We start from the raw sequence: 13546 nt of genomic DNA, 5'->3' as shown, positions 1-13546 counted from the left end.
CAAATATTGGAATTATAACTATTATAATGATTTTGTTGCCTTATTGGTGAGAGGGGCAGGATGTACATTTAATAAATTAATGAATAAATAAATACATTTTTCTGGTTATCCTACTGTGCATGAACTACTGTACAACACAAGTAGATTATTCCAGGAAAATCACCTCTTGGGTCTTTTGCTTCTTTCTGTTTCATTCACAGTTATGGAAAGTTTCTGCACTGCCATAAACTTTTACTATAAAAATTGGAAAATGTGCTCATTCCCCAGAGAGGCCGAGGCCCAACTCTGTGCTCCTGTCATTCCCATCTATCAGTGTCTGGTTAGTGACTGGATGAACGATGAGGAAACAAAAGTAAGGAACTGGTCAATTTATCTTTAGTTCTTTTTTTTTTTTTTCCAAATGAGGGTAATCCTATCAATTCTAGATCAATTGGTCTGTTATCAGTCTTGGGAAAACTTTATGCAAGATATTTGAATGAAAGATTATCCTCTCCCCTTGAGATGACATAAGCCAGGGGTGTCCAAACTTTGGAACTTTAAGACTTGTGGACTTCAACTCCCAGAATTCCCCAGCCAGCATAGCTGGCTGGGGAATTCTGGGAGTTGAAGTCCACAAGTCATAAAGTTCCAAAGTTTGGACACCCCTGACATAAGCCAAGTGTTGCTCTTTTTTATTTATATTACTTTAATATTAAAAAATGGTGGGAAGAAGAAAACGGGGTAAGGAAAAAGCAAAAAACAGCAAAACCAGCAGAGGGGAAAAAAAAGAGAACCAGAAAAACACATTTTTACATAGACCAGCGTTTCTCAACCTTGGTCTTTGAAGATGCTTGCTGGGGAATTCGGGGAGTTGAAGTCCATACATCTTCACGTTGCCAAGGTTGAGAAATGCTGACATAGGCAATTATTTAGCCTAACTTTTAAATGCATCCTTACATTGTCAAAACTGGGTCATCATACTGGATTATAACAAAATGGACTCATGGCTACACAAAAGAAACATGAATTTTAAGGCACCAAAAGGAAGTGGAAAATGTTCTTCCACCCCATACATTGTTTTTTTTTTCATGCCTGTTCATTATTAGCAGTTGTAAGTCCAGTGAGCATCTGATCTTCTCTCTTGTTTTTCCCTGGGTCTTGAATCTCTGATCAATCAGAGAGTAGGTTGTGACTATCAAGACCATCAGGGCAACCAGTCACAAAATGAGTGCATGGCAATATCACAATCAAAAATTAAAAATAAAGGGAGATAGTATTGCTGTTGTTTTGAACACAGGCAAGAAGAAGATGGACTGAGAACATTTTTGACCCTTTTTGCAGACTCAACTTTCTCCCCAAAGAGTTCACACATGGATACGCTGTAAAAACCAGAGCAGAGAGCCTCATGTGAAATATGTATAATTTATATTCTCCAAAACACCTGAGGTTAGGACAAGACACAATGGGTGGAAACTAATCCAGGAGAGAAGCAGCTTGGAACTGAGGAGAAATTTCCTGACAGTTAGAACAATTAATCAGTGGAACAACTTGCCTCCAGAAGTTGTGAATGCTCCAACACTGGGCGTTTTTAAGAAGATGTTGGATAATCATTTGTCTGAGAGGTTGGACTAGAAGACCTCCAAGGTCCCTTTCAACTTTCTATTCTATTCTATTCTATTCTATAAAATGGCAGCCTGATTGTGAACTAAATGTCTATGAAGATTCTCAGTCCTCCAGATCATGGTTGTCCCAAAAGAGTTTTTTTCAAGAGGTAGCTGGATTTTCTTTGTTTTTCCTTGAAGACGTTTTGCTTCTCATCCAAGAAGCTTCTTCAGTTGCCTCTTGAAAAAGCAGCCTGATTGAGCTTTCCCAGAGCTTAACATAACAGCTCTCAATGTGAAGTTCCTCTCAAGATTCATGATGAGGGCATCTGTTTGCTTTTCCGTAGGTGAAGGAGGCGTCAGTGAAAGCCCAGTGGCCAATGCTAGGCGTCCTGGTTCGTCGTATAGAGCAGCAAGATGAAATTATACGGAACATTCCCAAAGTCCTTATGGACAGCAGAGTTCTTGACTCTTTCTACATAGCCAAAGTAAGCACTTCCAGCTGTGAGGTGACCAGGGCATGAGTGACTCTCTGAAGGGGCCCCCCGATCTAGGAAAGAGCACAGCTGGTGCGCCAGATGATGCTATTAATTTTACTTTAATGGTGAAGCTATGCATGATTGCTCCAATGTACATTGCCTAATAGATACGGCTTCCTGTTTTTAGAGGCTTAACCTTTTTTTGGATGTCTGTGAAGAGTGTAAACCGCCCATACCGAAGAAGATATTCCAGGCCCTTTGCGACTTTGTATTCAAACAGGTAAGAAAATGTTTTTTTTGAGGGTGTAATAAGGAGATACCTATTATAATGCCCCGCCAATAGATCCAAGCCATGTGGTTGATCTTTCATGCAGCAAATTATGATCTCACCATTAAAAAAAAAAAGCCAAGCCAAATAGCTGGTATTCCATGCAAACGGCTCCTGTGTGATTTGAATGAATTTTCCATGAGCCTTTCAGAAATGTTCAGCTAAATGACAAGCTAGCTTTTCACCAAGTGGATACCCCCAAGCCCTCTTTGTTCAGTTTTGATATTGAAACTACTTGATCAAAAATTCTAAGACCCTAAAGTGAATATATAGGGACATGGTGGCTCAGTGGCTAAGACGATGAGCTTATCGATCAGAAAGGTCAGCAGTTCGGCGGTTCGAATCCCTAGCGCCACGTAACGGAGTGAGCTCCCGTTACTTGTCCCAGCTTCTGCCAACCTAGCAGTTCGAAAGCATGTAGAAATGCAAGTAGAAAAATAGGAACCGCCTTATGTGGGAAGGTAACGGTGTTCTGTGCACCTTTGGTGCTTATTCATGCCAGCCACATGACCACAGAGACTGTCTTCAGAACAGCGCTGGCTCTTTGCTTTGAAACGGATGTGCCAGGAGAACCTTTACCTTAAAGTGAACACAGGGTACCACAACAGAAAAGAACAATCATGTTTTTTCCTATTGCTATGTCTTGCTCTGTTCTAGGTTCTACCACTCGATACTCCACTACAAAAGAAACCCCAGATGTTTTCACGACAGGATTGGAAACCCAACATTCAAATGACCGCTATGGAAAGGCAGGAGTCTGAAGGGGAATCGGCTATGTGTGATCTGGTGGGTAGTACATTGTTTTGTGATGTGTTGAAACCAGACAGGGAGCGTGATTAGAACATGTCACCTATGCAGCCACCCCCAATGGAAAATACAATTCAGTGCTTATTTAAGTGTGATATTTGTCTTGACTCTTCCCCCAAGTACTGGGATAAGATGAAGTGATGGCTAGTCAGAGGTTTCAATGGGTGCCAGACTTTTATTTTTTAATATTTATGATTTTAATAGTTTTATTTATTACACTTATATGCTACTCATCTCACCATCAAGTGACTATAGGTGTCTTACAACAAGATAAAAACAGCATAAAGTATTAAATAACTTTAAAATACAAAAGGTAACTAAGGAAGGAAGGAATATACAATGTAATGGAGGGACAGGGTTTTTTAAAACCCATTAACCACCTCTAGTATGAGATTTCCTCATCAGGACCCCAGGCCAATTGGCAGAATCAGGTTTTAAGGCCAAGGGGGTTGAAACCAATATCTCCCGGAGGGGCACAATATAATATGTTTTCTATGTTGTTTTGATTCTTGATGCCCAGAGTTTGGTATAAGACGAGTGGCTATGTAAATGTTTTAGATTAAATAAATACATTTAATGTAAACAGATAATTTTCCCTCAGTCTGGAACTTACTGAGGAAAAAGGCACCTGCCAACTATTAATTATCTTGAAATCACTATCAGCAATTCATTTAATACTGGGGTCCTCAAACTTTTTAAACAGGGGGGCAATTCACAGTCCCTCAGACTGTTGGAGGGCCAGACCAGCAGGGTGGATGTGGCTAGGTGGTCATGTGACTGGGTGGGCATGGCTAGGTCATGTGACTAGGTGGGCATGGTCAATTTAACAGTCCATTGAACAATACACACAAATTAAACTTCAATTTGTTTTGCTCCTTTTATTTGCTTTTGTTGGCATGTTGCTCTTTTTGTTGCCTTTTCTTTTTACTAGATCATTTTTTTCAGTTGTTTAGGAGACTAGTGGTCCTCTTCAGGAAATTCAGTTTTGCAGCGATTCTTCTCAGCCTCAAGGAGCTTGAGAAATATCTCTCTCTCTCTCTCTCTCTCTCTCTTTCTTTCTCTCTCTCTCCCTCCCTTTTTCTTTCTGTCTCTCCCTCTCTCCCTCTGTCTCTCTCCCTCTCTCTCTCTCCCTCTCTCCCTCTGTCTCTCTCCTTCTCTCTCTATCTATCTTCTGGAGGTGGGGGAGGTGAAAAATGGGCCATTTTCGCCCATTTTTTGGCCTCCTGGATCATCTGTGCACCTTGTTTTTCACCCCACCCCCACCTCCAGAAGCATTATGCAGGCCAAAAACACGCAAAAATGGTTCATTTTGTGGCCAAAAATGGGCCATTTCCACCCATTTTTTTGCCTTCTGGGGCATTTGTGCACTCAGTTTTTCGCCTACCCTGCCTCAAGAACCTCTCTGCAGGCCAAAATTGTTGGCCTTACTTTTCAGTTCCAACCCATGGGGCTCCTGAAGGTAAGTCCTTTGCTCGGCCAAAGGGTGGGTGGGGCAATGTGAGCGGGGCAGCCTCATGGTCCTGTGCGGGCCGGATTTATGGCTTTGGCGGGCCACATGTGGCCCCCGGCCGTAGTTTGAGGACCCATGATTTAACACAACTTCTTTCCAAGTGGATGAAGCCTCCACTTAACTTTACTACCAAAAAAGAGAGAAAAAAAGTGGAAAAACTGAGAGATGGATTTGATCTGAAGCTCTACCAAAATTACATAAATCTACAGGTCCCCAACAAATCAGATTGTAAATTAAGTTCTGAATATTGTGCAAGCTAGCATATAGTATTTGGGAGCCAAATTAATTAAATAAAGATATCTTTGTCATTTTCTTTACAGTCTTGTTATGAACATCAAGAGATCTGCAAGGATCATCGCTCTATGCTTATGGATGCTTTTGGTCACCTTGGTAAGGATCAAAATCATGGAAATGGTTTCTACAAGTATTATTTTTTCTTGGTTTTCATCCAAGTGCCAGACCTCACCTAGATGCACAGAGAGTAACAAATGGATTTCAGGTGTAGGACATACCCATCAAGATGTTATAGTGTATGTTGCAGTGGTGGGTTGCAGGCGGTACGCCCCGGAACGGGCGTACCAGTGCCTGCCAGGAGCACCGGGTACCATTCCGGTACAGTGTTCTGGAGGGCCCACCCGCCTGCCCTCCTTACCTGTATTTGAGCTCTTCGGCGCTTCCGCGCACGCGCTTGGCACATACAGCGCCTGTACGACACTCCGCCGAGCAATTGTAGGCATTGCGGAGGCATCGCAGGAGTTAAGGGCGCATGCGCACGCTGTGCATGTTCATGTGGTGGAAGTCGGGCCCCGTTGCACTATACCAGTTGCACTGGGATCCGGAACCCACCACTGATATGTTGGGTCATAGAATGCTCTTGTTCAAGGTTTCTTTCAACCATGCCCTGTTCCAGGATACTCCACTTCTTAGAATATCTTTATTGTCACTTTGAATGTACACTAATAGGCATACATTAAAATGCATTTTTGTTGCATACAGCTCTCAAAGGGTCACCACCTCCAATATACATTACATAAATGACCAAAAAATAAATAGATAAAAACAAATAAAAAATTATGCATATACATGCATACCCACATATATTATATGACACAAACAACACCGTCTAGTTTGGCCTCCATTTCTCCCATTCCATTATTGGTTAGTTTTCTCCAAGAGCCACAGTAATTCCGTGGTTATTGACTATGTTCTCTCTTCATTGTGCTACTTCAAACATTTATTTTCTTCCCCTCCCCACCCCTCCCCTCCTTTCTCCTCCCCTCCACCACCAATAATTTAGAGAGTTTTTTTGTTCTCCTGATGCATGGACCATGCAATTTTGACTACAAATTGTTCAGAAGACCGATTTGAAGAATTGTCTATGCATATGCATGTCTGTCTGTCTGTCGGTCTGTCTGTCTCTATCTATCTATCTATCTATCTATCTATCTATCTATCTATCTATCTATCTATCAATCAATCTATCGGTGGGCTGCTGGCAGTTTGAACAAGTTTTTCCCATTCTTTGTGGTTTGGAGAACTGGCAAATCAAACCACTGGCTGGGCCCGCCCCGGTCTGTTTTTGGGCTATTTTCAGCCATTTTGGGGCCATTTTCAAGCCATTTTCTGGGCTGTTTTCCAATCAAAATTGGGCCAAAAAACACCCCAAAACAGGTTCTTTTTAGGCCATTTTCAGGTTGATTTTCTGGACAAATTTGGTTTGCAGGCCATTTTCCAGGCGAATTTTGGCTGGAAAAACAGCCTGAAAATGGTCCAGAAACAGCCTGGTTTTGGGGCATTTTGGGGCCATATTTAGGACATTTTTCGTGTGGTTTTCAGACCATTTTGGGGTTGTTTTCAAGCCATTTTTCCAGCCAAAATTGGCCCAAAAATGCCCCCAAAACAGGTCGCTTTCAGACTGTTTTTCAGGTCATTTTCAGACCATTTTCCCAGCCAAAAGTAGCCTAAAAATGGCCTGGAAATAGCCCCAAAATGCCCCAAAACAGGCCATTTTTGGGGTGGTTTTCAGGTTGTTTTTTGGGCCATTTTCAGGCCGTTTTTCTAGCCAAAATCAGCCCGAAAAATGGCCTGAAGCATTTTTTGGGCCATTTCTGGTTGTTTTTCTCTTTCTCATCTTTCTCTCTATCTCTCATTTTTCAGTCTCCTGCTGTCCTATTGATGCACAAGACTTTCTGCAGAGTCAGATGAAAGATGCTGCAGAAGATATTCGTGTTGGATTCTTAAATAATTTAAAAATGATTGTCAGCCATGATGAGAGTAAGTGGCAAGTACTACTCTCCAAAGAAGCTCTTAGATACCAAAAAGAGAATGCATCACATTTACACAACACCTTTTACTTTATGCCCAAACAATCACTGGCCCTGCAATTATTGCTATATTGTTCCCAGGAGGTCCTGCCAATGTGAACAACAAGGAAGGATGCTGTGAACTGTAATTCAGTTACACCTTAAAGGCCAATGCCCCAGGTCTGCTTTAGAAAAAAGAGTGGATGGATGTGTGGATTTAGTTATTTTGTTATTAAACCATCACCGTACTGAGATTCACCAAGGAATGCAATCAATAACTCAGATGTTATGGAACAATACATATCTGCACGTTAAACTTTAAGCAGGAAGTAACCAAACTAAACAGAAGCACATTCATTTATGATTATCCTTCAAGCTTCCTTTGTTTTCAAACAATTAAATAAATGCTTGTGTGTTTAGAGCCTTTTGTTGCCACTGTGATTTAAATTTTAAACAACTGGGAGTCAAATTACTCCTTGTTAAATCCCAGTTCAATTCATGGGGAATCTTTGATTATTTTCAGTATATGAAGCAAGAAACAGAAAACGTCCAGTTGTGGAAGCTGTGAAATGCCTTCTGGATGACCATAGTGAAATGGTAAAATAGTAGAAACCTATGAAAAACCAAACTAATTCAGTCCAAAAGCCTATGGAAAATTGCACCAATTCATGGCAGGGTAATTCAGAAAACTTTCTTAAGATGGAATTCTTTTTGGAAGAAAACCTCCTTGGTGATAGGTATAGTCCTTGTATAGTTTTTGCCTCATTTAGCAACCATGGGCATTTCAGACAGCAGTGAGAAAGTAACTTTGCAACTAGTACTCTCTTTTTACGATCTTTGCAGGTCTGTAAAGCAAAGGAAAGTCAAAGTAAAATTTTAAATTCATGATATTTCACTTGGTGACACTTTGCTTAACGACTGAGTTACTGGTCCCAATCTTGGTTGCTAAAAAAAGCACCCCCTGTGTTGATAAAGACTGGGGATAAATGGATTCATCAAGAATGTTTTATTAAGTTTGCACATAGTCTTGTTTAATTGTGCATGGGATTTTTTTTTAGTGCACTAGCCGATAACTTGGCATTGCCTGGGTATTTATTTATACTGGGGAAATGTCCGGACCAAACATAATTTCTAATGTTGGATTGTCCCCTTACCACAGGGAGCCCCCTTGTGGAGTACTGTGAAGCTGTTACCATGGCAACTCTATTGCACTGCACAGTAGGATCCATTTTACAGCAGTACAGTAGAAGCCATTTAAAGGCACAACAGGCTGCATCTTAACAGAACCCCCCCCCCTCCCCAAGGGGCTTTAGGGGTGTCTTACCCCCCACAGTATTTATCTCCAGAGAGTAAGTTTTTTATGTACCACGTTTGGTTGAAATTGCTTGAGACGTTCCAGAATTATGCTGGAACATGCACACACATAGATAGATGATAGATAGATAGATAGATAGATAGATAGATAGATAGATAGATAGATAGATAGATAGATAGATAGATAGATAGATAGATAATAGATAGATAGATAGATAGATTGATTTAGATTTTTGTCAATTTTTATCTTTTGTCTTTTCCCCAGAATTTCTTGAATTCTTCAAACACTTGGCTGCAATTCTAACTTTTGTTGCCAAATTAAAGTGTATTTATTTCTATATCAGATTTAAAGACTGGCAACTGCACTCTCACAGCAACTAATCTGATAGAAGAACAAATGATTCAACATGTGTCTGGGTGATCAAATTAATTGTATTTAATTCTAATTAAGTGAAATTTAAAATTAATATAAATGTTCAGGTCCTACTGATTTCTTTTGTCCAAGTTCTGCCTCCTTTTCTAAGTGTGGACCATCAAAAAAAAAAAAAGTCCCCTTGCTCCCAAAGGATCATTCTAGCAATCTTCTGGGCTAGTGTTCTATTATTTGTCCAGGGGAGAGGAATATTCTTTGCAGAAGTATTGAGCCCTACCTATCCTGATTTGCATTGTGAACTGGTTCAACCCAGTCAAGGCACCTTTCTCAAAAGACTACTGTCATTATCCTCTCTAGCATGGCTATATACTCATCATTTGGCAAAAGTTTATGAAGGCTAGTTATGGGGTCCTATAAAGATTCTGCAGCATTCAAATGTAATAATTACCATCCTCACCATCTACCTCATCATCTTCTTTCGTTCTTTGACAGGTGAGGAAAGCTATTCTGTGCTTTATTAAAGAACTTCTTCGCTCTCAGAGTGTCGAAGGCTGTGCTGTGTGGGATATGGTTGACTACATCTTCAAGCAGTTTACCGTGTCAGTCAGCCTGTCAGTGAGTTGAGCACCAGTAGTAGCACTTAGACTTATATATTGCTTCACAGTGCTTTACAGCCATCTCTAAGCAGTTTACAGAGTCAGCATATTGCCCCCAACAATCTGGGTCCTCATTTTACCAACCTCGGAAGGATGAGCGGCTGAGTCAACTTTGAGCCTGGTGAGACTCGAACTGCTGAACTGCTGGAAACTGGCAATCAGCAGAAGTAGCCTGCAGTATTGCATTCTAACCACTGCACCACCGCTGCTCTAGATGCCTACCTAGATGTCAGGGTTCTAAGTAATAGATTCATAGCAAGCAAAACTTCGAGTCAGCTGGGTTCCTCAAAGAATAGCTTTATTGGAAATATCATATTGACAGATATATGGTGAAAACCAACTCTGAGGGTTCCCACGGTTTTCGCCTAATTAAAAATAAAAGTTTTTAACTTTCTCAAAATGATCAGCCACATGGTCTAATCACGGCTCTGTCTGGTTGTCTGGTGACGTCACTCCTCCTTCCTCCAACCAGGTGTGAAAATATCCTTGGTTCTCAAGAGAAAGTATTTTGTTTTGGCTACAAAGTCTCCATTATCTCAATTCCCCCCTCCCTATCCCTCAGCTCCAGTGGGGCAACATTGAAGCTCCTAGATCCGTGATGGCAAACCTATGCCACGGGTGGCGCGGAAGTGGCATGCAGAGCCATTTTTCTGGGCACCTGAGCCATTGCCTGTTGCCCTTATGGGTTCTGGTGTGCCAGCCAGCTGGTCGTCATGTGCATGGGTGTGTCAGAAACTGGAAGAGCAGCCACCCAGTGCGCATGCGCATGCCAGGAAGATGATATTCTGGTTTTCGGTGCACGCATGCACATTGGCGACCTGGCCTTCCAGTTTCTGGCATGCATGCATGTGTGAAGGTCAGCCAGCCAGTGCGCATGCGTGTGCTGAAAACCGGAAGACCATCTTCCTGGCGTGCATGCACACCGTGTGGCTGCTCCTCCAGTTTCTAGCACACATGCACACACGCGCATGCATGCACTCCTGTTTCGGCACTTGGCGCTGAAAACATTTGCCAACACTGTCCTAGATGGCTCTGGTCAGGTCAGTTTCAGGGTTGGCACTAGACTCTATACCACTGGATAGCTAAAATATTTTTAATCTGGAAGCTACAAAGTATGCAGGAAATAGGTATGTCTAGTTTAATGGAAAGAAGGACTAAGGGTGACATGATAGAAGTGTTCCAATATCTCAGGGGTTGCCACAAAGAAGAGGGAGTCAAACTATTCTCCAAAGCACCAGAGGGTGGGACACGAAGCAATGGGTGGAAACTAATCAAGGAGAGAAGCAACTTAGAACTGAGGATTTGTGAATGCCCCAACACTGGAAGTCTTTAAGAAGATGTTGGATAGCCATTTGTCTGAAATGGTATAGGGTTTCCTGCCTAGGCAGGGGGTTGGACTAGAAGACCTCCAAGGTCCCTTCCAACTCTGCTATTGTATTTCATTGCATTGTATTGTATTGTATTGTATGAGGGTGGAGGCTGCTGACTTTCTTCAGGTCTATGCTGAACTATGGTCTTTTTATGGAGCTGCAAATGTAGACGTGAATCCTCCTTGGTTGATAGGAATAGCCCAGTCCAGGTAGAACAACCATCAGCCCACACATGACAGTAAAAACAAAGAATAAATAGTTTTCCATGTGAAAAACTCTTAAGATACCTGGGAAATTTTCACAACAGTCACAGCAGTCTATTTCTGGGATGTTGGCTCATCTATTTTCAACATTTCAGGGTTATCCATTTTCACAAATTCTATTTACTACCTTCAAGAAGTTGTACCAAACACGTCTATGACAGTATTCCACTTTGATCCCTTTTGCTTATGTATCAGTATTAGCTTATTTTACAGATAGTCCTCGACTTACAACAGTTCATTTAGTGACCTGTTGTAGCCCAGCAGCGGCGGGCTGAGCTGTTGGTGGACTCTGACAGCTCAGACCATTATGGGACTGCTCTGGAGGATGAGGAAGACTCTAGAGAGTGTTTGGAGTCAGAGCAAGAACCAGAGAGGCCTGTTGGCCACCAGGTGGCATCTGAGTCAGGGAGCAGTGAGGAGGAACAGAGGGAGGTTGTCCCTGATGTGCGTGTATGTAGAGCTGAGAAGAGAAAGGAACAGCTGTGGAGACGACATCATAGAAGGAAGTAAGGACAGCTGGCTAAGGGTGTGGCCCCTCCCAAAGAGTTTATAGGTGGAGCGACGGGAGGGGAATCTTTGCAGGAAACAACAGTCCATTTTGCTAGCTGTTGAGAAAGCATTCCGTAAGTTCTTGAAGATAGATTTATACAATACAATACAATGCAATGCAATACAATAGATATCTTGGTTCTTGAAGATAGATTTCTAGGCTCCTAGCCAAGGGGTGGCTTTATCTATGTAATAAGCCTGTGTCTGCATATTCATTGGAATCACGGGACAGAACAGTGACCCTTCAAAGTTACGATGTCACTGAGTTATGACTGTTTTTCACACTTATGACCATCGCAGCATACCTACGGTCACGTGATCAAAATTCAGATGCTTGGCAACTGACTCATATTTATGCCAGTCACAGTATCTGGGGGTCATGTGATCCCCTTTTGCGATCTTCTGACAAAGTCAATGGAGATGCCAGATTCAGGACTGTGTGGTCAGAGTTGGCTGCTTCTTTGGCTGCCTTGGCTCATTCAGAGGGCCTTCCTAGTAACCATGGGAACCATTTCTGCTGTCCCTGGCAACCATCACCTGAGCTGCCCACCTCATTCTGCCTAATGCAGGGGTGTCCAAACGAAGCACAACCAGGAGGACTAGCTATGTCTTTATTGTAGGGTTGCTTGCAGGTCTGAAAGTACCCCTACCATCCCTCACTTCTACTCTCATGAAAATGTGGGAGGGTCCCTTCTGTGAGACTTTCATCACCCTTCCTCCTTCACTCAAATTACATTTATTACACTGTGGTTTGGACCATAGATCTCCAACCTTGACAACTTTATGACTTGTGGATTTCAACTCCCAGAACTCCTCAGCCAGCTGGCTGAGGAATTCTGGGAGTGGAAGTCCATAAGTTGTAAAGTTGACAAAGTTGGAGACCCCTGGTCTGGACTCTTCTTTTTGTCTTCCAGTCATTTCCACATACCATTATAATAAACCAGTACCTCCTGTGTAATATATCCTAAGTCAGATCCATTGGCATATTTCTTTAAAACTATTGAAATTAATATTCAGGTTGTCTTTTTTGAATGTAACCTTACAATGCATCTTCTTTGTCCAATTACTCTCTCCTGCATGTTGCTATCACAGGGGAAAGACCCTGTTGCAATTCAAAAGGAAAAGTTAAAAGAGGAACATATTCAAGATATATGCATTGACGTATTGGAACATGTGAATGCTTCTGCAGAAGGAATGAGTAAAGTAAGTATCTTTCATGTAGAGTATTTTAAAAGAACAAATGTTCCATTTAGTTCATTCGTCATGCTGCTTAATCAAATTATCTGAAAAATGTGGAAAAAGCAACATTTCCCTCCTGTTCTATTTTTGGACGTGTCTGTACTTTCCTGATACTTTGTTATTCCAGTCAAAGCACTGAGTAATTAAAATAGGATGTTAACAAAAGAAAAATACCACTTGCGATGTTATTAAATTAGTGAAGTTTTTAATAGTATAAATGGATTGAATAGAATAAAAAACATTCTATACAGTTATTCTGGTAGCATTAAAAGATGCTTGCAGTTACCTATTTAGTGATGGGCCTGATGGATTTATAGTAAGATTTTACGGAAAGGCATCATATATTTTTTCTTGCATCATATATCTAGGGGATGAATGCTGAGTCTCTAACTTTGTTTTTACACAGTAGGGCCATAGCTTTTGATTCTTCTTAAATAGCTGCCTTAAATTTCATGAGGCTTCAGTCTTAAGCATAGCTCTTGCTATTGTTGCATGATAATTAAATAATTCTGCCAGATGTTGGGCAGTTCAGTTGCATGGTTAATTTTATAATCTGTTAATATTAAACATGCATAAAAGCAGAATGAAGTCAGAATTACTGACTTCATTGAAAGGTTTTGCTGTCTGGTGATGTTAAGAAAACCAGATCAAAGTGAAGGCAATATTTCCTCCCTCGACCACATCCATCAAAGGAAAAATAGCATTTAACAAAGTGTTGCTTATTCTTCCCACTTTTCTGGAAGAAATGTTTGCTTTCAAATACGGGTAATCCTTG

The 13546-nt window shown here is 41.4% G+C and overlaps 1 protein-coding gene across 1 annotated transcript in view; it reads left to right on the top strand.

The window, feature by feature from the left end:
* Positions 1 to 13546, top strand: part of LOC309384041 (maestro heat-like repeat-containing protein family member 2B) — a gene marked incomplete at both ends in the record, with an annotated part of 69895 nt that overhangs the window by 10431 nt on the left and 45918 nt on the right. Inside the window, 10 exons of the mRNA XM_081937200.1 lie at positions 201 to 352; positions 1928 to 2068; positions 2247 to 2339; positions 3045 to 3173; positions 4567 to 4653; positions 5025 to 5094; positions 6862 to 6978; positions 7531 to 7604; positions 9187 to 9309; positions 12625 to 12735. Coding sequence (XP_081793326.1) covers positions 201 to 352; positions 1928 to 2068; positions 2247 to 2339; positions 3045 to 3173; positions 4567 to 4653; positions 5025 to 5094; positions 6862 to 6978; positions 7531 to 7604; positions 9187 to 9309; positions 12625 to 12735 — 1097 coding nt within the window. The remainder of the gene's footprint in view (positions 1 to 200; positions 353 to 1927; positions 2069 to 2246; positions 2340 to 3044; positions 3174 to 4566; positions 4654 to 5024; positions 5095 to 6861; positions 6979 to 7530; positions 7605 to 9186; positions 9310 to 12624; positions 12736 to 13546) is intronic.

Source organism: Natrix helvetica, assembly GCF_964273705.1.
Source record: "Natrix helvetica genome assembly, chromosome: 1".
Taxonomy (NCBI): Eukaryota; Metazoa; Chordata; class Lepidosauria; order Squamata; family Natricidae; genus Natrix; species Natrix helvetica.
The sequence above is the reverse complement of the archived record's forward strand: the minus strand, read 5'-3'. Positions and strand labels throughout refer to the sequence as shown.